The 21,102-nt window shown below is 42.0% G+C and overlaps 1 protein-coding gene across 4 annotated transcripts; it reads right to left on the reverse strand.

Annotated features, from left to right (window-relative positions):
* Positions 1-266: 266 nt before the first annotated feature.
* Positions 267-16,568, reverse strand: SAG (S-antigen visual arrestin). Of its 4 annotated transcripts, XM_075716110.1 has the most exons (15): positions 16,431-16,568; positions 15,787-15,847; positions 15,652-15,696; positions 15,199-15,392; positions 13,933-13,992; positions 12,707-12,774; positions 12,376-12,511; positions 11,940-12,024; positions 10,599-10,671; positions 9,526-9,663; positions 9,135-9,212; positions 8,214-8,237; positions 7,719-7,783; positions 1,023-1,032; positions 267-360 (listed from the first exon to the last, which is right to left on the reverse strand). In XM_075716110.1, the coding sequence occupies exons 1-15, from the start codon at positions 16,527-16,529 to the stop codon at positions 267-269; spliced, it is 1,230 nt and encodes a 409-aa protein (XP_075572225.1). In that variant the 5' UTR covers positions 16,530-16,568. The 4 variants fall into 4 exon arrangements, with proteins under 4 accessions (XP_075572225.1, XP_075572224.1, XP_075572226.1 ...); XM_075716109.1 differs by lacking the exon at positions 1,023-1,032 and having other exon boundaries at positions 7,715-7,783; XM_075716111.1 differs by lacking the exon at positions 1,023-1,032 and having other exon boundaries at positions 317-360.
* Between the last annotated feature and the right edge of the window lie 4,534 nt (positions 16,569-21,102).

Below are 21,102 nucleotides of genomic sequence, written 5' to 3' on the forward strand. Positions count from 1 at the left end.
CCTGAAATCAGAAGTCATGGCATGGCAGCCTTCCTGTCCTCCTCTGGTAGCGCAAGTAAGCATCAGATTTTGAGTTTGCTACATTCTTCTAGAGCTGAAACTTTTAATAAGCAAGAGAGATTCATGATTTTATGTCCACTGATCTCAGGGTTGATCCCTGGAAAACCATGCATGCACTGAGAACATGCAGTTTACTAGAAACCTAGGTCCTAAATTTCTAATTGATGCCAGACTACATAGCTTCTCTGGCAGCTTGTTTCTTTTAGTCACTCATCAGTTGAGGACATATTCTTGTCTTCATCATCAAGCATATCTTTTAGCTGTTGACGAGCAAACTCCTCAAATACCAGCTCTGCTTCACTGAAATGGAAGAAACACAGGACTTTCAAAATTATGTTAGCAATTTTTTTTTTTTTTTATATACCAGCAGACTAAAAGGCAACATATAGAAGGAAGAAGAAAGTCTCGGAGCAGACTCTGGTAATGTTTCCTTTGTCTTCAAAGAGATTTTGATCACATTCCCACAGGCACCATCTTCACTGGTGGTGGTCTAGCTAGTATAAGAAGCAGTTGATTGAGCAAGTCAGGACACAAACTGAAGAGGTTTTAATCTGTACTGAATCATGTCCATTCCAGCTAAATATTTATCAGCTAGCTAAATAGCCTGCAGCCTGAAAGGGTCTTTGTCTAGAAATAAAATGTGAAACCTTTCATCCTTATTCCTTCTGTACTAAAATAGGAGCACATGGTCAAACCTATTGATTTCCTGAAACTTAGAGCTGCAGAGCATCAGCTGACAACATATCCCTCCCTCCAACTGTGAGGCAAAACACATTCTTTTAAGCTAGTTTCACATGGTCAGACATTGCTGTTCAACTGATAGCAGTAATTTGTCAAGCCACAGTAACTTACTCACTTTGCATTTAAGCTCGTACCCTGTGGATTTTTGTACAATTCTGAGTTTTCAAAGAGTCAATGCTCAACTACAGCTAGAATGTGAAGTATCATTGAAAGAAACTTACTCATCCTTCCCTGAAGTCATCAGCATGCAGTAAAGGAGGAAAAGACACACCAAGTAGTTAGAACAGTGGATGCTAAAACCACCAAAAATTTATAAACGGACAAGACAAAACAGTGACAAGCAGTAGGATTTGCAGCAATGCAAGGAGAATTCCATAGTCTCAAAATGTGTGTACATGCACCTGATGAAGCAAAGCTTGATTTCCGAAATGGAAAAGCACTGTAGCAATGCTGCCCAAGACATCAGAAGGGCTGAGAAACAAAGACAGATTTTCCCATTTATGCTTGCTAGCAGTCACAGCTGTGAGAGACATCTGTGCACACACTTCTACTCAGAGATGACAGTGCTTGCATGACATGATGTTAGTCTTAATTGGTCTGTCAATGCAATAGTAGTCAGCTGATGAGAAGATGATGTTCTTGTTCAATAAACATGAAGGTATTAAAATCAAATGAGGTCAGAATACAGAAAGGCCTAGGTGGTCTCTGGTTAGACAGTTTATGCACTTGAGGCAATAACTCTTGATTTCATCCTTGCCTAGATATAATCCCAAGACCTTTGGCACTTGTGTTTCTTTAATGGGATCTTTTTTAACCACACTGTAATGAATCCTGCTTGCTAGCAGGATTCCTTGGAAGGTGCTTCAGCACAGCCTAAAATAAGCAGAACAGACTGCAGTGATGAAAAGGGGGCAGGGATTTTTTTCTTTTCACAGTTACTTTAGCTTTAGCAAGTAACAGTTGCTTCACTGGTTTACTTCTCATGAATTTAGTCAGGGAGCAAAGCACACCGAGGCCATTGTTCTACAGAAGTCATCAGGGATCTGGGATGCTTCAGTAACTGGATAACTTGCTACCTAGAGAATTCCCACCCACAACACACACTGAAATCAAGGGCAACAAGTGGCAGCTAGCACTGCTGGAAAAGTCAGCATTAGAAGTGTGCCAAATGGGGTCACTAACCAAAATGCCTCAAAGAATGGATCATGTAAAGACAGTCATGATGGTGTCTATCCAGACTCAGAAAGAATGGTTTCCTCTACTCACAGAAGTAAAGAGGAAGTCTGGAAAGTCTCAGGGCATGCATGCTTGATTGAAATGGACTTAACATTAAATATTTAGAACTTTAAAATTTTCCAGCATATAAAGTACGGTTCTCATTTCATTTTTCCTCCAATTTTTATTCTTTAAATAGTCTGCTCTCTTTCCCTTCTTTGAAGTACATTCATTACTATGGGAACAGTGACATCAACAATGTGGGTGAAGCTGAGTGATACCCACCAATGCGGTTTGAAGTCAAATTTACAAAATGGGTTGAGGGGGAAAAATAGGCATTGTTTCAGCTGGGCATATACTTTACTGTCAGATAAATGCTTTTTGAATCAATACATACATAGTGTGGCAGTGGAGTAATGCTTATATACCTCAGATGTAAGATTACATTCAAAAATGCACTACTTTATCTTCAGGCTGCTATATTAACATGTAGCTTGTTAAATGGCTACATTAGCACCCTAGCAGGAGTTAGGTCCACTCTACATAGTTATCTCATTGCCTTCTGGCTTATTTAACATAACATTGAAAAATGCTCAGGAACCTGAAAATGGATTAACTTTTTCTTTTTTTAACTGGCATCCCAGCAATTGCTCTGAGGGTTGGGATGGGAGGGGGCTCTGTTCAAGGATCAACAAGGCTCCAAAATGTCATCATACTCTCTGCAGAGGGTTTTCTGTAAGCTTTTATTATGCAGCCACAGAAATGAGTCCATATAATTAAAGTTGTGGCATATGGTAATTTTCATTATAAGCTTGCTTTTAACCTCTCTTAACTTTATGGGGGGAAAAAAAGGGAGTAGGCTGTGTTATTTTTCAAGACATTAAAGTGCTTAAAAAAATTCACTAATTTATGAAAGTCACAATACCAATACAGGGCAGGTATAGCTTTAATATTAAAGGGACAATGAATTTATGGGTTTCTTGAAAGCAGCCCTTTTGTGCAAGTTTAACAAGGGAGCAGATGGATGACCATTTGTTGAACAACAGCCAAAACAAAGGCCAGTGTCCAAGACATAGGCCCACAAAATGTAAAACATCAGGAGAAGGGCAGGAAAACCCCAGACCAAAGAACTCACGCTGAGACCACAGCCTTAGGAAAAACCCAGCAGGAGCTTCTAGGTTAACTGCTGACTGGCAAAGGTCTTCAAAGCATGAAGAGACAAAGCCCAGTTTTAATCCATCTTTAACAGAAAGAGATCTCTATCCATTTTTGTCAACAGATGGAAAAGACAGACTGCCAATGTGACAGGAGCTGCTTTGCCTAAAAATAACCACCTGTGAACCACATGGGTCCAAAAACAGTTGCAAAACCAGCACACACGAAACATGCAAATGCTGGCCTACAAGAAGTCCAAGACAAGGAAGCTATAAATAAACATGGGAAACGAAAGGTAGCAAACCATTCCTTTTCTGTCTCCTCCAGGCACAGAAAAGACAGAGCAATGTGCAATAGCCATGCACTCTGACACACCTGCTTTTTACTGAGTGATGAATGCTTCAGAGCTCACTCACAGACAAATAAAAAGGGCAAAGCAATCCACTGTGAAATAAAGCACACAGCAGCTGATCAGACTTGCCCCAGTTTGGCCCTAAAAAAAAATTAAACAATGTTCTTGAGAAGCTTATCTTTCTGAGGTTCTCTACACTCAAATCAGCCCTGCATGATTAAACATACTGATGCTACATGTTTTATTTACTTTTGCCATAAATCACCTTGGCTAGAGAAGGGAGAAGGATATTACTGCACTGCAAGTAGTAAATCATAATATGTGGCATTTTTTAATCCCACTTCAGCTTTGACTCTATAAAATGGTTGCTTTGACTTCTTTCCTTTCTCCCAGCTGTGTCTTAAGATGAAGTGACAGTCAAGTAAGCAGGGAGGTGCAATAGGCGAACTGGTTACTACTGACTCATCAGTAAAAACAAAAGGGAACAGAAAAAGCAGATAAGGAGCCATCTCAAAATACCCTGTGCATGCACCCCTTCCTACACCCACTGCAGAGGCTGCCAAACAAGCCAACAAAGAAAAATTCAATCTTGTGGGGCCTTTGAGAGTCTAAACACTGTTTGTTGAAGCTCCATCTCTGCAATTAAGTCTTGATTCGCTTGATTCCAAATTAGATGTTATTTCACTAATGAAACACATCCTATTTCTCAGTTTATGAACTAAGGTGCTAAAATAAAATTTTTAAAAGCATGAACTCAAAATTGGGAAGAGTGATGAGGCACAGGGCATGAAAAACTACCAGCCAATAAAACCAGAAAGAGTTTTAGTTTACCAGCTTCATATGGAACGCTGTTTTATTCCCTGTAATGAATCAATACATAGATAGTGTGGCACTAGAGTAACGCTTATCATATACCTCAGATGTAAGACTGCATTCAAAGATGCACTACTTCACCTTCAGGCAGGTATAGCTTTAATATTAAAGGGACAAAGCCTTTATAGGTTTCTTGAAAGCAGCCCTTTTGTGCAAGTTTAACAAGGGAGCAAACTGTAATGAGCTCAGACACCACATTCCAGCACAGTTTTCAAGTCAGCTATGCGGGCTTCAGAGGAATTTTCTGTTGTGTTACAGTATCTTTTTTTAAAAGAAAGCATTTATTTCTCGAGTTAACCATTTGTAGGGCTTTCCCATGGGATAAGCTCCTGAAACTACCTGTATTTTTTTTTTTTCCAATTTGTAAGAAACTCACAATTTCCATCTGTACCATCCATCTGAACCATAGCTGCCTTCTGACAGCAAGCTCCTAGAAGACTTTGATGTAGCAAACAATATGTGGGCTGTGCCTTTGGTAAGAGGATGCGTTGGGGGAAGTGATCTGAGAAATATTGCAGTTCTCCATTTCCCTTTTAAAGTCTTCTGCCCACATCCTTTTGAGCATACTATATAAAGGAGTATATCAGCTGTCCTTTGAAATGATCTTAGCAGGGAGAACTGACTTCCATTTTTCCTCATATTACAAATGCTTCTGCCAGAATTATCTGCCTGAAGCATAAGTAATAAAAAGGGGTTGCAGCATTGTTAACATCAAAAAATGTCATGTAAAAAAATTCATGCCGTTCTAAAAATGTAAAATTCTTTACAGTTGCCTAAGCCTTTGGATGATCCTTGTTTAAGGTTTTCAAGCTTTTCTCTGTATCCATGAAAGCTCCAGATTTTGCAGCCCTGAGCTGCCCCACCAGCACCTCTGCCCTGCGAGGCTCCCCACGGACACTAGATGGCCCCCACCAGCCACTGCTCCTGGGGCCACTAGTGCCACTCCCAGCCCCTCACCAAGTTCCTGGGCAGGGGGATTGCTGCAGGAAAGTCTAAGGGAAATGCTTCAGTATGTACAAGCTACTAGAAGAGACAGAAGACCCTTGCCAAAGCGGCCTCCCACAATGAGTCACCCATTTGAGATCGTGATCAAGTGTGAAGCAATGTCAGTGTTTTGCTGGCAGAACTTTGCTGGCGTGCAGCATGAAAGGGAAACCCGCAGCATGGGCACAGGTATGCCAACAAAAGCATTTGCTTCACAGCAGCTTCTCCAAGGCAATCCAACCTTATTAGTCCTATAGACCAACGATGAGGACCCAGTTTCCACCTCACAGGCCAGCTGGAGGCAGCTTTGGGCTGCATGCTACTGTGGGGTGTCCTGTGCTACTCCTTGGTGGTGTGGCTGTCTCCTGTGCAGCTGCAGCAGAAAGGGGGTGAGAGGGGAACAGGCCTTGTGGATTTGTCCTGAAGGTGCTTCCTAGACTCACTGCACTACTCTGATGGGGGTCTAACACACAAAAAACTTCTCCTATAAGCATGTTCTGTGTCTGTGCTGAGAGGCCCTGCTGGCACTGCTCCACAGCAGGGGTTCTCCCAGTGGAAATGAGTTTCCTATGGTGCAATTCTCAAATAGGAGTGAAGAAACCTACCTTTGCCTACTCCAGCACATCCATAATTAGCAAATACTGATTCCCAACCAGAGTAACCGAGTGTGGAGAAGATCACCAGCCTCTCTTCTCATCACTCACATTTGATTCCTCCAACAGTTTCACACAGTAAGGACTGAAGTCACTCCTCTCTAATGCTTCCAGTTTAGAACATAGCATCTATCTTGGATAACTCCTTTCATAGCCTTCTCCATCTTCTTCCAGTGGTCATATTCTTAGATATAGCAGCTTTAGTTAAGTTTGGGTCCAAAAGAAAAAAAAAAAAAAAAAGCAGTGCAGAAGCCGCCGTGGGTTTTTGTTTGAAGCCCTTGCAACTTTGTTTAAATACAGAGGGTAGGACAAGAGGACTCATTTATAACAACTCCAACATCAAAAGTTGGCATAGTGTTTTGTGTTCAGTAGCTGCTTCAGATGCTGTGCAGGAGCTTCTGATTTAGTGCAAGCACCTTACAGTTCCTGTAAGTTCACCATTAGAGGACAGCCAGCCAGGGCCTGAGGAAGTGGGAGGAGAACACAGATGCTAAAGACAGCCTGCAGTTTTGGTATCTGATCCCAAGCCTCGACATGCTTGGGGTTGTTTAGCCTGGAGAAAAGAAGGCTGAGAGTAGACCTTACCACTCTCTACAGCTACCTGAAAGGAGGTTGTGGTGAGGTGGGTGTTGGTCTCTTCTCCCAAGTAGTTAGCGACAGGACGAGAGGAAATGGGCTCAAGCTGCGCCAGGGGAGGCTTAGATTGGCTATTAGGAAAAATTTCTTCACAGAAAGGGTAGATGGTGGAGTCACCATCCCTGGAAGTGTTCAAAAAAACGGGCAGATGTGGCACTTGGGGACATGGTTTAGTAGGCATGGTGGCGTTGAGTTGATGATTGGACTGATGATCTTAGAGATCCTTTCCAATATTAATGATTCCTAGTTTTTACTTTCATTATAAATAATCCAGCCACCAAGCCAGGAAACATGAAATTGCTACTCTACCCTTAATTGGTTTAGTGGTGGACTTGGTAATGTTAGGTTAATGGTTGGACTGGATGATCTTAAAGGTCTTTTCCAACCTAAACGATTCTATGATTCTATGCCTGGGGAAGGCTAGCTCCTCACACTACTTTAAAGTTCCCACACTTCCATTACTGACCTGACTCTGAAAAGACATTCCTCTCAGATACTGAGCATGAAGGTCACATCATAGACACTGCGGCCAATGCACATCAAGATAACAGGGACTCTAAAATCATGAACAGTTTTATCACCTCTTACCCTTGCTTAAAAGTATTTTGCTTTTTTACAATGCTCACGTGTCTTCGGTATTTTCTGTGATAGATTCTTGTTTGCTATATTGGAATCTGGCTAGTAACTGTTGACAGCTTCATTCAGGACATTTTGCACAGCAGTCATGAAATTTTACTGTTGCAGTGCTTCCTCAAGCCCTTGTGCTTTGAGTTGTGATTTCATAGATGAAAGACAAAAAGGGAACATGACCCATTTCCACCTTCTCCCATCTTAGCAACCCTTCTTCTCCCTGTTATGTTGTGCCTTGAGGTTGAGATACATATACAGACATGCATATACATATACACACACACACACAGAGCAGCCCCCATACTGGAGTCTTGCAGACTCTAAAGGCTTTCTGTAGAACAAATCACTGTAAGCCTTGCAACGGTAAGATTTCATGTGAGTCTGTTAACAAAGGCAGGCAAAAAACAGGCATAACTGACCTGCCGGGTTCTTTTCCTCAGGTTTGGGGTGCATGAGACGAAATGGCAGCTCTGTGCCCACTTCACTTTGGGGAGAAGAGAGAATGCATCAGATCCACAGCTATGTTCATGCCTGGTTCAGTCCCCTTCCCACCTCAGGCCAGCCCAAGCCCTGAACTCCAGCTTCACTCATTCTTTCATCTTTTTCTAATCATAATCTTCCCCTCAAGAAGAGTTAGACTCTGATTTCTCCACAAATATCCCAGGCATATCCACTTCAAACAACTGGGTTTATTATATGCTGAATGTACTCATATGTACATAAAATCAGAGATATTTTTGTAACTGCTTCATTCTCACAACTGAATGCACAGATTTCTTATTTCTATCAGCTTAAGGGACAGTTGGTTTTGGGTTTTTTTTGGGGGGTGAGGGTGGGAAAGGGAATAGGAAAGAGGGTAAAAAGGCAAATTAACAACTATGACTGCATGGTCTGAAAAGGAAGATGACATTTACCTGGAGGTGAGGTCTCCCAGCATGCTACAGAAGAAAACAAGGAGAAAAACACAAGCATATTTAGTGCCTTTCCATTCCAGTGCTCTACCAAATGCTGTTTTATTGCTGGACTATTGAAATCACCTTCCTCATATACTCTTCTCTACTTGCCATAAAAGCATAACATCCAAATAAACTTGCTTTTAAAAAAAGGTAATTTTCATTTTTCACGTCCCTCCCATGGAGAAAGACTCTAAGTTTTTGAACTCCTGACCAAGTGTTGGGCATGGCTCCTTTACTGAGAGCCAAAGGACATGGGCAACCGGAGGACCACAGAAGGCAGCAGTCATTTTATCACACTTTAGACAAATCATTGACTCATTTTTATACTAGAAAGAAGGATAGATGAATGAAATACAAATGTAAACAGTGACTATCACCAGAGTTATCCTTGCCATTTTTTGCACTGTACACTGGGAACCAGCTCATGTTGATAACATCATCTTCATCCAGAAAGCTGGCTCAGTATAGAACCTGAGCTACAGTATTTATTACTCTCAAGCAGATGTCTCTTACTTCTGCTTTGGGAGACCAAGAATGCCAACATAAAGGCTCACACAAAAGGTTCACTTCAGTTCTCACAAAATAAGTTACGGCTTTGAAACAAAAAACTGCAATGCAAACCAGAGGTTCATACCTCAGCCATAAAGTCATATGGTATCTAAGGAACATAATCCAACCCCTCTGGCTCAGGACAAATTCTTTGGATAGGCCAAGACTTATTTCCAGGCAGTTTATGCTTTAGAGGAAGCCTTATGTCCTACAACATGTGCCCTTTCTCTTAGGGTGGACTGTCCTGCCTTCTCCCCACTTGTCAATGAAGTACACACACTCCCCTCTCTTAACTCTATGAGGATGTAGCAAAAAGCCTGTTATTCTTACCCTGGAACAGTGAGCTTCACTTTGACCTTGTAGGAAACCAGGATCCCCATCACTGTCTTGTCTATTCCATCCTTAATACTACCAGAGAAAAGAAACAGTAGTGTTAGGCAGCATAGCAACAGAGTAACAATATATGGCTGTAGCAAGAACTACATGCACATCATATTCTCCTGAAAGTGACAGAGCAGACAGGTCTCACGGACAGCCAATATCTCTCCAGATCTGTGATCACTATTCACCCTGAAGGAATACGATAGGCTAAGTCATGGAACTTCAATCTACCTATCTGGACACACATTTACAGGTCCGAACTCCTGATATGAGTGTCTCCTCCATCCTCCCCTCTTCTTTATAACCTCCACTAGCTAAGACCATTTAAAACTCTACTCACATGGTACTAGAAGCCAAGTTGGTGTCCTCATCCTTTAGTTTTCCATCCAGAGCTATTTCCCGGGTCTCCCGGTTATTTGCTAGCAAGGGCAAAAGTGTCAGTGTCTTGGTCAGGCTGCTGTTTGGCTGCACCTTTTCCCTGAAAATAAGCAGCAGGTGAGAGAAGGAAAGTGATACACTCTGATGTGCATTACACACCCAACCAACAGAATTTCAAAACTCATTACAAAGCCATCCAAAAGGTGTGGAATTTATCTATACAAATTTAGTTGTCTAAAATGCAGATGTCTACATCTAAACTAGTCAGAAAAATTCCCTTTATAATTAGCAGAAAGGAACAAGCACTTGCAGAAAATTATTCATTTCACATGAAGGCAGACTTCTAAAGTAGGTCAAACTATGCTGCAAACCTCTAAATTTGGGCAAAATAAGTCCTACTTTGGAAGACCAGTACTCAAAGGAAAACATGTCCCTAAGCTACAGAGCAAAAAACCAGAAAAATATAAGATGTCTGCGTGTGTCCAACCCTCTTCACAAAGCAGAGTTCAACGCTGCACTGCCAGTGCAGTGCAATACAAAAGAGCGAGTCGTTTTCCACACTGTCAATAGGCTCAAGGTTTTCATGGGCTTTCCAAGGCCAGAAGAAACCAAATGAAATGGTGTGAAAAAGACTGACCTCAAGCTAGAGCATCCATGACTTCCACTCAAGCAGCAGCACCTTTTAGAAGAATGTTGCATCTCTATTTAAAGATTTCAAGCAGTGAGGAGCCTTCCACAGCCCCTGCTATGTTTTTCTAGTAGGTAATTACTCTTCAAACAAAACCTCTCTTCTGCAACCTCCCTTGTTCTCTGAAAAAAGGTGCAGGGTACCTGCTGGCTATGAGAAAAGGAGACCAGCTGCATCCAGAGAGTATAGGTGGTATGGGACATACACACGAGGTGAGAGGAGAAGAGACAGCACTGTAACAGGAGGCAACTGCAAGACTATGGCTATGAGTACCTCCCATTACTGAGGAGGAGGGTAATTAAAAGGGTGTGAAGGAGCAAGAAGGGATAAGCAGAGCAGTCACTCACTGTGCTTCCTCAGTAGCTACCACTTTTGTATAGTAGTCACTGGAATACAAAACCACATTGGCAACCTGCTCCACTGAGTGAGAAAGAAGAAAGCAGACAATCAGTTGTGCATACACATCAGAAACAACATAGCTGCAGCTCCCCACCCCCCGTCTCAGGAATGGAAGACATGATGAGGACAGGAAAACCCATCCATTTAGAGCCTGAAGGGACCACCAGGTCAGACAGCCTGACCTGGATAGAGACCAACAGCATGCAAATGGCCAAAGACTATCTTCTCTGAAAGGCATCCAGCCTTGATTTGCAGATGACAAAAAGTCAATAACCCACGGTTTCCCCTGGGAGTCTGCTCTTTCCATTATAAAGATCTCCCTCTTCTTCTCTAAGCGTGTCCACTTTGGTCACTGGTATCTCTTGTATATCTATAGCCAATGCATTTGCACTCAGATGACACCATCATCAAGCAGACTGGATACCAAACTGCAGTCAAGAGCCTGTGATAATAAATGGCTTATATTCTCCAGTCAAACACCAAAAAACCCACAGGGTAATTCTGACTGATGAGGAGAGAATCTGGGGATCAACAAGATCTTTTTAAGACTGACAGAGGCATGTCAGCCTAAAAATATTTGGGAATCACTAGACAGTGCATCCAAGACCAGCACTGAATTGGCTTTCTCCAAGATAGAGTTTTCTAAAAACCTCAGCAACTTCATTCCCTCCTTGCCTTCCCTTCTTTCTCACCCTTCGTCTCTCAGACTGCCTTCCACAGATCCAAGTGCAATGGGGCTTGTGGGATGAAAACACACAGTGCCACTAAACGAAATACAGGCACAGTACTGAAACTCCTCTGACACTCAGCCCCTGCCCTCAGCTTCCTCAGGAGAAATTACACCATCTCTGGCAGAGCAGCTGTTTCTCACATTGCCAGATGTTTCTGAAACCCCAGGCAAAATTGTATGCAACCTAGGCACATTCACAGTTAGCAGGAGCATCACATTGATGGGGGAGCCCTTCCTCCGGCCTCCCAAAAGAGGTGGATTTTTCCCCACAGCATCTGCCTTGCCCACCACAGGTGCCAAACCCTTTCTGTTTACTACAGGGGACATACTGGTGCCTGAAATTAAGCCACACAAGTAACCATGGGAGTCAGGAAAAAGATGCAGTGTTTCAGTTGATGAACAGCAAAGAAACAGAAGACATGGTGGAGGGACAAATTCCTGACTTGTCCCACGCTGCCTGCTTAAGCTGTTGCAAGCACTAAATTCTGGCTCTTTTTCAGCCCTCCCACCATTCAGTCTTCTAGCCCTCAAAGAATCCCAAGCAACAGTAAAAACATACCCTGGACTTTGATCTTCTTCACTGTTTTCTCTGTGCTGTTGTTGACAGTGATAGTGACTGGAATGGGCTCGCCATGGTAGTACACCTAGAAGGGATATGATGCTCAGAAATCCAGCCAGGAGGCTTCTCCCAAGCCCTAAGCTCCCCTAGATTAAATCTCCTCACAGAGGCCAGATAAGGCAAGATGACCCTTCTCAGTGATTCATGACCCTTCCTTCAATGACTTATTTAGCCTCAAATGCATCTTGTAATGGGGCCTCAGCCTCCCCTAACTGTAGCTACAGACAGAAATTACATTAGAGCCCTTGAGTGCTGGGCCAAGTCAGTCTCAGCTGAGACCACCTGAGTAACACATGAAGTAGCTGCTTTTGAGCAGCAAAATGCATATTGGCATACCAATACTATGATGTCCACAGCTCCGGGGCACACTCCTCACCTCTTTACTGAGGCAAGCTTTCAAGTGTAACGGCTTGTTGGACATGAAGAACTGCCAAGTGGTCTCCGCACAAGGTTGGGGTCCTGGCTTTTCTGGAGCATATTGCACCTTACGGATCAGCAGACGTGCAGAGTTCCTGGGAAGCAGCAGAGGACAACATGGTGGTACTTTGTGCTTGGCAGAGGCAGGAGTTCTGCATTCACATGTGCTTACACCCAAGAAGCCCAATGACAAGCAGGGCAAATCTGAACAATCAACCAAGGTGCATTACTGAACTACACACACCCTTTAAGAAGGGCAAAGCTGAAGACAGACACACACGTTCTGTTACCTCTTATGAATTCTCTCTTCCACATTCTCTGTTGAGAAAGCTTTCACTTCAAAGTCCACCCCACAGCTCTGCCAGAGAGAGAGAGAAGACAGCTGTGAAACCCGTGTCAGAAGCCAGTAACATCTGCAGTTGTTTAAATATCTTTCTATACACCAGAAATTGGCAGATTCCTGCCAGCTGTAAATTCTTCTGGCCTCCTACCATTATAATAGAGATCCCTGCCAACTGGTGTGGCAGAATCCACATGTTCCATGCTGCTTCTGATAAATCAGGCTTAGTTCCCAGCCTTAGACAGATGACATCCCTACTCCTGAAAGGCCTTCTGTGAGAGCAGTGCCATAGAGGTCACAGCATGCTACAGGTTTTAAGACTGATCAGCCTGCAAGGCTCTCCAATCCATCTTGGGTTTCTGAACTGAATTTCTGAATGGTTTTGTAATGTCAATACCTGACTTAGGATCAACCTTCTTACTTCCCAATGTCTAAGGGCTGATCAGGCCAAGCTGACCTTTGATTTTAATGGATTTATACTGCCATAGGACATCTGAGTCCCAGATAACTCTCTACAGAGCAATATTGGAATTTTTGCTAGAGTATCATTCCTTGGCAAAAAACACAGCTTATCCTGTGGCATCAGATTCTACAACCTACATCCCACCTTGCCTGGTTGTTAGTCTAGCTCAGCTGTTCAGAAAAGTGTCCAGTGAAGTATAAAAGTAATATTTTAAATCGTGTCAGAAACCTTGCAGAGCATCTCATTATCTGGTGACTTCTACTCCAGGGTTTTTGTTTTGTTTACACACATATGCAAGCCAGCCCTTCTCTGCATTTGTTTTAATTCAGAAGCAGGTCTTAATACACTATTTATAACGATCAATGAGATTCTAGGCATTCTGTCCTTTTCTCTCATGTATCCTGACAGCTACAATCATTTTATGTGCAGCCAACCCACAAATCATGTGGTACCCTTAAGGAAACTACAAGCACTGCAGATTTAGTAGTCTTGCTGCTATTTGACTAGATTCCCTTTCTTATTCTGAGGGCTTAAATTCCAAGTCTGTGGCACATACTTGTAGCTCTTAAGTCAGGTTCCTGACATTTGTGGCATAGCACAATAAACCCCAGTATCACCTTATTCTACTCTCATGCTAGCCAAATAAATTCACATGACTTTTTCCATATGACTTTCCTCAACCATGATAAGCACAAGTGTCCCATTGGTCTCACCTTATCAACATCATGAGGTGCAGGCTGCAGACAGACTGAACAAGGTAGGTAATCTGGAAACTGTGGGAGGAAGAAGAGAAATATACCCCGAAGCAATATTACAAAGACATCCAACTCTGTGATACTCTAGTGAACATACTGCTCACAAAAGGTACAAAGCAATACTGAAGACAACAGGTTGCTCACTGTAATGTAGTAACCCTTTGAAGTTCTGGCTATCTGGCTAAAATAGGGGCCTTAATACTTGCCTTGTATGAACAAGTCCCTCTATTCCAAAAATACTTTAATAGCCAGCAGGGGGGAGGGGAAAAAGAAAAAGTAAAACAAGTCCAGGCACGTGAAGCACTTGGTCTAAAAAAAATAATCAAACAGAGCCCTAGAGGAACAGCTTAGAGTAGAAGCTGGAACATCTGTCTCCCCATCCAAGATAATCAACATGGCTCACAGCAGTGCTACTCAGTGTTCACATGGGCTTGAAGCTTGAGCAAAGCATCTGTCAGAAACACAACTAAGGCCATGAAGACCAGCCAGCTGCCAGCCAGTGGCCATGTGCTCCTGGCCTGGCAGGGCCAGCAACTCCAGACATCAACTGTGAAGGCTGCACAGTAGCTCATGGAGACTGAGTGCTAAGAACTCATTAGAGACCCCAGCAGTTTGAAGATCACTAGACTGTATGTGAGTGGTTAATAACATTACAACAGCTACCAACCCATTTAGCAGAATCATTCAAAGACTTATTTGTTGCTATATCAGAGCATGTGGTTTTCAAAACTTGATCATCCTAGGGAATGCTAAGGCAGACACGTCACTGACAGTACTGGAAGCATATCCTGTCAGAATCAGAATTTGGCAATGAGCTGTTATTTGTTGACAACATCTGGTAAAGAGCTCTTCATCTGCTTGTTTGATCCCTAAAATTTTTAAAGAGAAAGGATTTGGCACTTCCTCCGTGAGCACTGGGGCAAAGTATTCCAGCCCCTCAGAAATGGGGAAAACAGAGATATATGGGGCTGTTGCTAGCATAAAGCCATTGCATGTTTCCTTGCCTTTCCAAGGAAAGCACTTTTCACATGCAGTTCAGATCTTTTGCACTTTACCACTTAGGATGGTAAGAAAAAAAAAATTGATACATTGCCTGTCACTCAAAGTTAGAACTTTGCATAACATGAATTCACTATTAATCCCTGTCTTCAGTCCATCACCGGGTCTCAGCAGCCTGGTAATAACAGACAAGAAGAGGGTCAGAGGCTCTTATGAGATACTTACTGTAAAGAAAAAGGGATAAGCATTTTTCCCCAGCTTCTTTAACAGAGATTCCTGCAAGTGGGAGAGAGACTCTGGCTTGTCAGCAGGTGGGTACACTTGGACCCTAGAGAAGAACAGGTCCCGTCGGAAAGTGAGGCCAATAACATCAATGTCTTCCTGGCCATACCGGAAAGCACAAGTCAGGGACACGTACACTGGAAAGAAGCATATGGTGGGTAAAGTATGCAGCAGGCTAACAATGCAGCCAGGGTGGGATGTAAAATTCTCCTACACTATAGAGTCAGGGAAACTATCTCAATGCTGTTGTATAACCCAGTAAGTATTCATACCATATGTAAGAACATACAGTACATTGAGTAAGAAGCTCATTCACTGGGGAATAGAGTTACATTTGTAGCCTTAAAACAACAAAAAAGGTTCTATCTCAAACATACGTTGCATAAAACCTCAAACCTTTTTTCCCCTTGATAATTGCAGGATCCACCAATACAACACCATCTGAAATTACGGGGAAAAAAAAAAGAGATTAACAGAGGATAATCAGGGCTAAGAGAGCAGGAAGGGCAGCACATATCCTTGTGGACTTACCTACAGGTTCCACGTTCCCTATGTTGTCAATGAAGTCCCGCTTTCCCAGGTAGATGGTCAGCTGTAGGGAGATGACCACCATGGTTGAACTACAAAGTGTTGACAGTTGTGTGGTTGTGTGTTGGGGGTGGGGGGACAGGACAGGGGATGGACGACACAGCGGAGAGTTATAAATCTTGTAGAGATCAGAACAATTCCATTTTAAATGGAATATTTTTTTTTCCAGCAAACATGCAATCCCCACCAGACTCAAGAGGATTATTCACATGCTTCAGGACATCAGAACTGAAGACCTGATGTAGACCAACTCCCAAACATACAACATAAATACTTGTGCATAGGACAAAGAACTATAGGTTTAAAGATTTTTGGTGCCATCAGGTTGGAAGAACAATGAAGCAGCTTTGTTTTAAACATTTACCAGCAGGAGTGAGAGGCAAGTTGCCTTCCTCTTGTGTTAATAATATGAGAAGCTTGCCCTATAAACTCTGTTTACATCATCTCCTCAAACTTAGCACTAAATACAGATCATGGTCCTTCAGAAAAAAAAAAATTAAGGGGACAGGAAAGAGCTTTCTAAGTAGTCTCCAGTCTGACTACGAGTAAAACTCATACCTATATAAGCCCATTATTATGGTACTTACAGCTTTGTCACGGGTGCTTTTTTTGAAGATAACTTGTTTATGAGGAGAACTAGCATTCTTTCCACTTGTCCCCATCTTTTGAGACTCAGGGCAGCTCATGGTGAAAGATGGGTATGTGACTCTGCGTGAATGAAGTTTTTCTGCCCCAAAAGGTCCTGGGAGAGATGTCAGAAAAAAACAGGTGGGTGAGAAAAGTGGAATTATACTTGGTGGGTAAAGCACTCCAGTCCCATGTATAGTTTACCAAAGACTGTATTTCAACAGTTAGTCAGGCACAGCACAGAAGGTGATTTTCTTTTCATTTTAGCAGTTCCTCATGAAAAAAAAAAAACAAAACATAAAACCATCTATTTAAAAACAGCTCTTCAGAAACAGTACAAAAGAGCAAGAACTCTTTTTAATTAATATTAAAAAATCAGTAGACTAATAGAAAAATCTGGAGTGGAAGGGATAAACTTGGCCTTTGCAGAGAGGTTTGTAGAGAGTAATTTTGTGAAGAAATCTGTAAGAGTACAGATAAAGGCAATCTGATCAACACAAGGTACTTCAATTTTCAAAAGGTACCTCAAGTTTTGTCATCAGAGGCTCTAAATTGTCATGAGATAAGAAGGAAGATAATTTCACTCAATAACAGGATGAAATATGGGAAATAAAGAGTATCAATACATATGGGTTTTGGCTACTTTCAGTGTTTGGATTGTTTTGGCAGGGTTTGTTTGGTTTTGGTTTTTTTTTTTTACCATTGCAAGCATACGACAGCACAGCGTCATCTGTCCTGGGACATTCGCTATTGAGCATATCCTTGAATGAACGGAAAGAAGCCTAGATAAGGAGTGAATAGCCTGCCCACAGGCACAAAGCTATTCTGGATTCCCAAAAATAAAGCTGTCTATGTTAAGCTGGAGGAGTGCTTCATGATGCAGACTGGATAGGTAATGAGATACAGTATATTCTGTAACAGTAAGTGAAAAGTATTGCACTCAAAGAAAATAAATATAGTCTGACACGTAGTTATACTTGGTATCACTTATGAACAGTGTCTTGACATAAGCAGAGAAGTTATTAGGAAATAAGAACACAACAGAGCATGCCATTTATACCATTTCAGAACCCCTTACATATCCACATCTTGGATATGGTATGCTCAGTCTAAGACCTAGAAAGGTGGTATGTATTGGTAAGGAGTCAGACCAAGCCCAAAATGAGTACTCATCTGCCCTACTGCATTTTCCTAAATCAGAACCAAATGCAACTCATTACTTGCAGGGTATCACTGTACTCAAAACAGAATGTACCTTAAGAATACAACAGTCCAGCTACCTGCCCGGAAAGGTAACACATATAATCAGGGGTAGGAAATAGCTTGTACCCAAGGAAAAGACAGATGGAATAAGATCCTTTGGGGGCAGGGGGGACAACACAGACAAAAGGATACAGAAATATCCAGAGAGGTCTAGAAAACCTGGATGGTACAAAGCGGAGCAGGATTAGTTTTTCATTTTGTTGTAAGTCATAAAATAGCAGCATCCAGTTCAGTGATCAGACAGCAAATTCAAAATAAAGTGAAGCATTTCCCCACATAACACAAAATTCAAGAGTGCAGTGTGTTGCTGCAGAAGGTTCTGGAAACCATCAATATGAATTGATTCACATGATTAGATGTGTTCACAGGGAGAAGGCTTTTGGCAGGTGTTGGACAGTATGACCCAGGTGCAACCCCGTAAGACACTGAAACTGAGGAGCAGCATCAGGAAAGGACAATGCTACATATGCCCTATTCTTATGCTTCTCCCTGTTGGACTGGTGTGAATGAATATACTGTGTTAGACAAACCATTGGTCTGACAGCATATGATTGTCCTCACAGTTTGCTTCCATTCTATTCTGCTTGCTTTCCCATTTCAAAGCTGTTTCAAGAGTAGAAACAGTTTCTATTTGCACACAACACACTGTACAAAAAGGAAATACTTCCTTTCTTATAAAGCTGGAAAAAATGTAAGATAGAGATTAGACAGACTTTACGCAATTAAGAAGTTCTATTCTTATGAAGTATAGGTGGGTTTTCCAAGTCCAGAACAGTATTTGTTGCTGAACAGACACCCTACTCATGCTGTAGACCCAAATAAACAAACCAGCAAATAACATCAAATACCTTGCTGTGTTCCAAATGCCGCCACAGGAGCTGCCACAGGACAAAGATGTGAACTGCTAAACTACTGAAGATGAATTTTTCATGCAGCTGCGTCTTATGCTTCTTCGCATCTGCCAAAGGGAATCACTAACCTCTTAGCAAACAAGGAAGACAATTTGTAGGGGATTTGGAAGCACGTCTCTAGTTGCGTCCATCCAGGATTTCAAGAATTAATCCCCCTCCAAGAGCAAATATTGTACCTGGGCTAAGATTCAACTGGAAAGTGGTTAAGTCAGCAACATAAAGCATTAACCTAAGGAAGCTCAGATTGTCAATGAAAAGGTCCACAATGTCATACTCGCATGGTTTGTAGAGACCATAGACTTACATAGAACAGGATGGGTAGTGAAAGCAGCTTTAGAATAAAGCGTTCTCTATCTTCTCCTTCCTTGGTTTGCAAGCCCATCCAGCCTGATAAGCAGCTGAACAGACAAGAGCCATTTATGAAAAAGGGAGTTTATAAAACACCAAGCCAAGTCTCTATATAAATAGATGCCATTATGAAGAACTACCAAACATTGAGAACAACATATTATTCTGAGAATCACTAAGCAGTTTATCTATTACTGCTCCACCAACATCCCATTGGCATGCTGATGCAAAACAGTATGTTGCTAGCTAGTACACCTCCCCTCCTTAGTTTACTTATAGGAGTGAGGCTCCACATCCAAGATGTAAGACACATGAACAGAGGTTTCAATCAATTTAGCTTTTCTGTTCATGAATGTCCCAAGAATAGCTTCCCCCCCCCCCCCAAGAATTTGGTCTTGATATTATGTACAACAATGTGTAATTTTTGGCTTGCAAGCTGCATAAACAGCTGTAGCTTTCCTCTGGGCTGCATCTGTTAGTTTGATTAGAAAGAACACATGATATCCTCTCCACTTGCCAGCCTGAACAGCACCCTCCATCTCAGGCAATCTTGCAGTCACAAATCAAGCTTGCTTTTTGCAAACAATCACCAACATTTGCCTGAATATAGTGGCCTGGGTACACAAATTATTCAAAAAAAATGAACACAGAACCAGTGTTTCTCAGCTCTTTCAGTATTTTCCAAATTCCAGCAACATTTTATTAACTGGAGGTGGATTATTTGGAGAGCTTAATCACTACTGTTTAATCAACTCTGCCAAACACAAACCAGCCAGCCCTAAAACACAAAAATGCACACATGCCTGTGCTGCTGAAGGAAAGCCAGATCCTGGTTTTAAGAAGTAGGGAAGAGACCCCAGAAATTTACCCACAAAATCAACACATTCTATTCAGTCATACAGTGCAAAAGCAAAAAGGACAAAGCTGGTTTTGTTGAGTTTCTGCTGCTGCTGCCACTGCAGGATTATTAGTCTTTCAGGAGAGGAATGAGCATTCCTGCTATACCTGCTACTTCTCTGAGGGCCTGGAAGGTGTGGGTACATGCACCATTGCAAATATATTCAGGGAAGCCTGGAAGCAGCTTCTCCGTAACACCTACTTCCTAATGCACCCTTATGTCTGGAGAAAGATACCCACCCCCCAAAACCATTTGAAGGGCAGCTCCACCTTTAGCAGAGAAACAGCAGGACAGCCACCTCTGCACAGCAGGTACCTTTGTTTTCTCTTCTTCCCTCTGCAGGTTGAAGCAGAAAAGGGGACAACAGAAGTAAATAAACAAACTATAGCAAAAAAAGCTAAAATTGGTCACTAGAATTTCCTACATACCTTGGTCCTAAGGAATTTTAATCTAAAATACTTAAGGTCTTAGCTAGCTAGCAATTATCCTCAAGTATTATTAACCTACTTCATAACAGCATCAACAGACAAAACAAAGCCCTTTGTGTAAGATCTGTGTCCATGTTGTAGAAAAACACAAGTACAGCAGCCTAAATTATAAACATCCTAAACCCATTCTGATCCTCCTCAGCAGAGCCTGCAGAGTTTTTATTACATTAATCTCCCAATAATCCTTCATCATGCTGACTTGTCATTTAGTGATCTGCTTTTCTGCAGTAATCAAGGTCACCTGGACTCTTGGTAGGTGCCTTTTCAAGAAGGACCTTCTGCCACAGCAACAGGCAGAAGAAAAAATATCATCTTTAGAAATGCTTCAGAATGCCAATGTGAATCTTTTCATTTTTGCTACAGTTCTCACTTCCAAGAGCTGGACAGAAGGCTTTTCTTATAAAAACAGGAGGGTGGTCAGTGATGGCTCTTAGTTATGTATGAAATTTATACATTAAACAGCTGAAGGCTTCACTTCATTACTCTGAAGTAGGAACCAGAGCATTATCTTCAACAAGGGTTTTTGTGTTTTTAAAGAAACATGCAACTCCTATTACTGGCTTAAAAACTTAACAAGGTAGCAGTCAAAGTATCACAGCAGAAAAAGCCTTCTATTTTCAGCAGTGCCTGAAATACAGATACTGATTTCCTCGACTGAGTAATTTATCCAAAACATCCAGGAATACATCAACCTTTCAAGGACAGAGGCACTTGTTCAGAGTGG

This window comes from Pelecanus crispus, chromosome 9 (genome assembly GCF_030463565.1).
Source record: "Pelecanus crispus isolate bPelCri1 chromosome 9, bPelCri1.pri, whole genome shotgun sequence".
In the NCBI taxonomy this organism is placed as follows: Eukaryota; Metazoa; Chordata; class Aves; order Pelecaniformes; family Pelecanidae; genus Pelecanus; species Pelecanus crispus.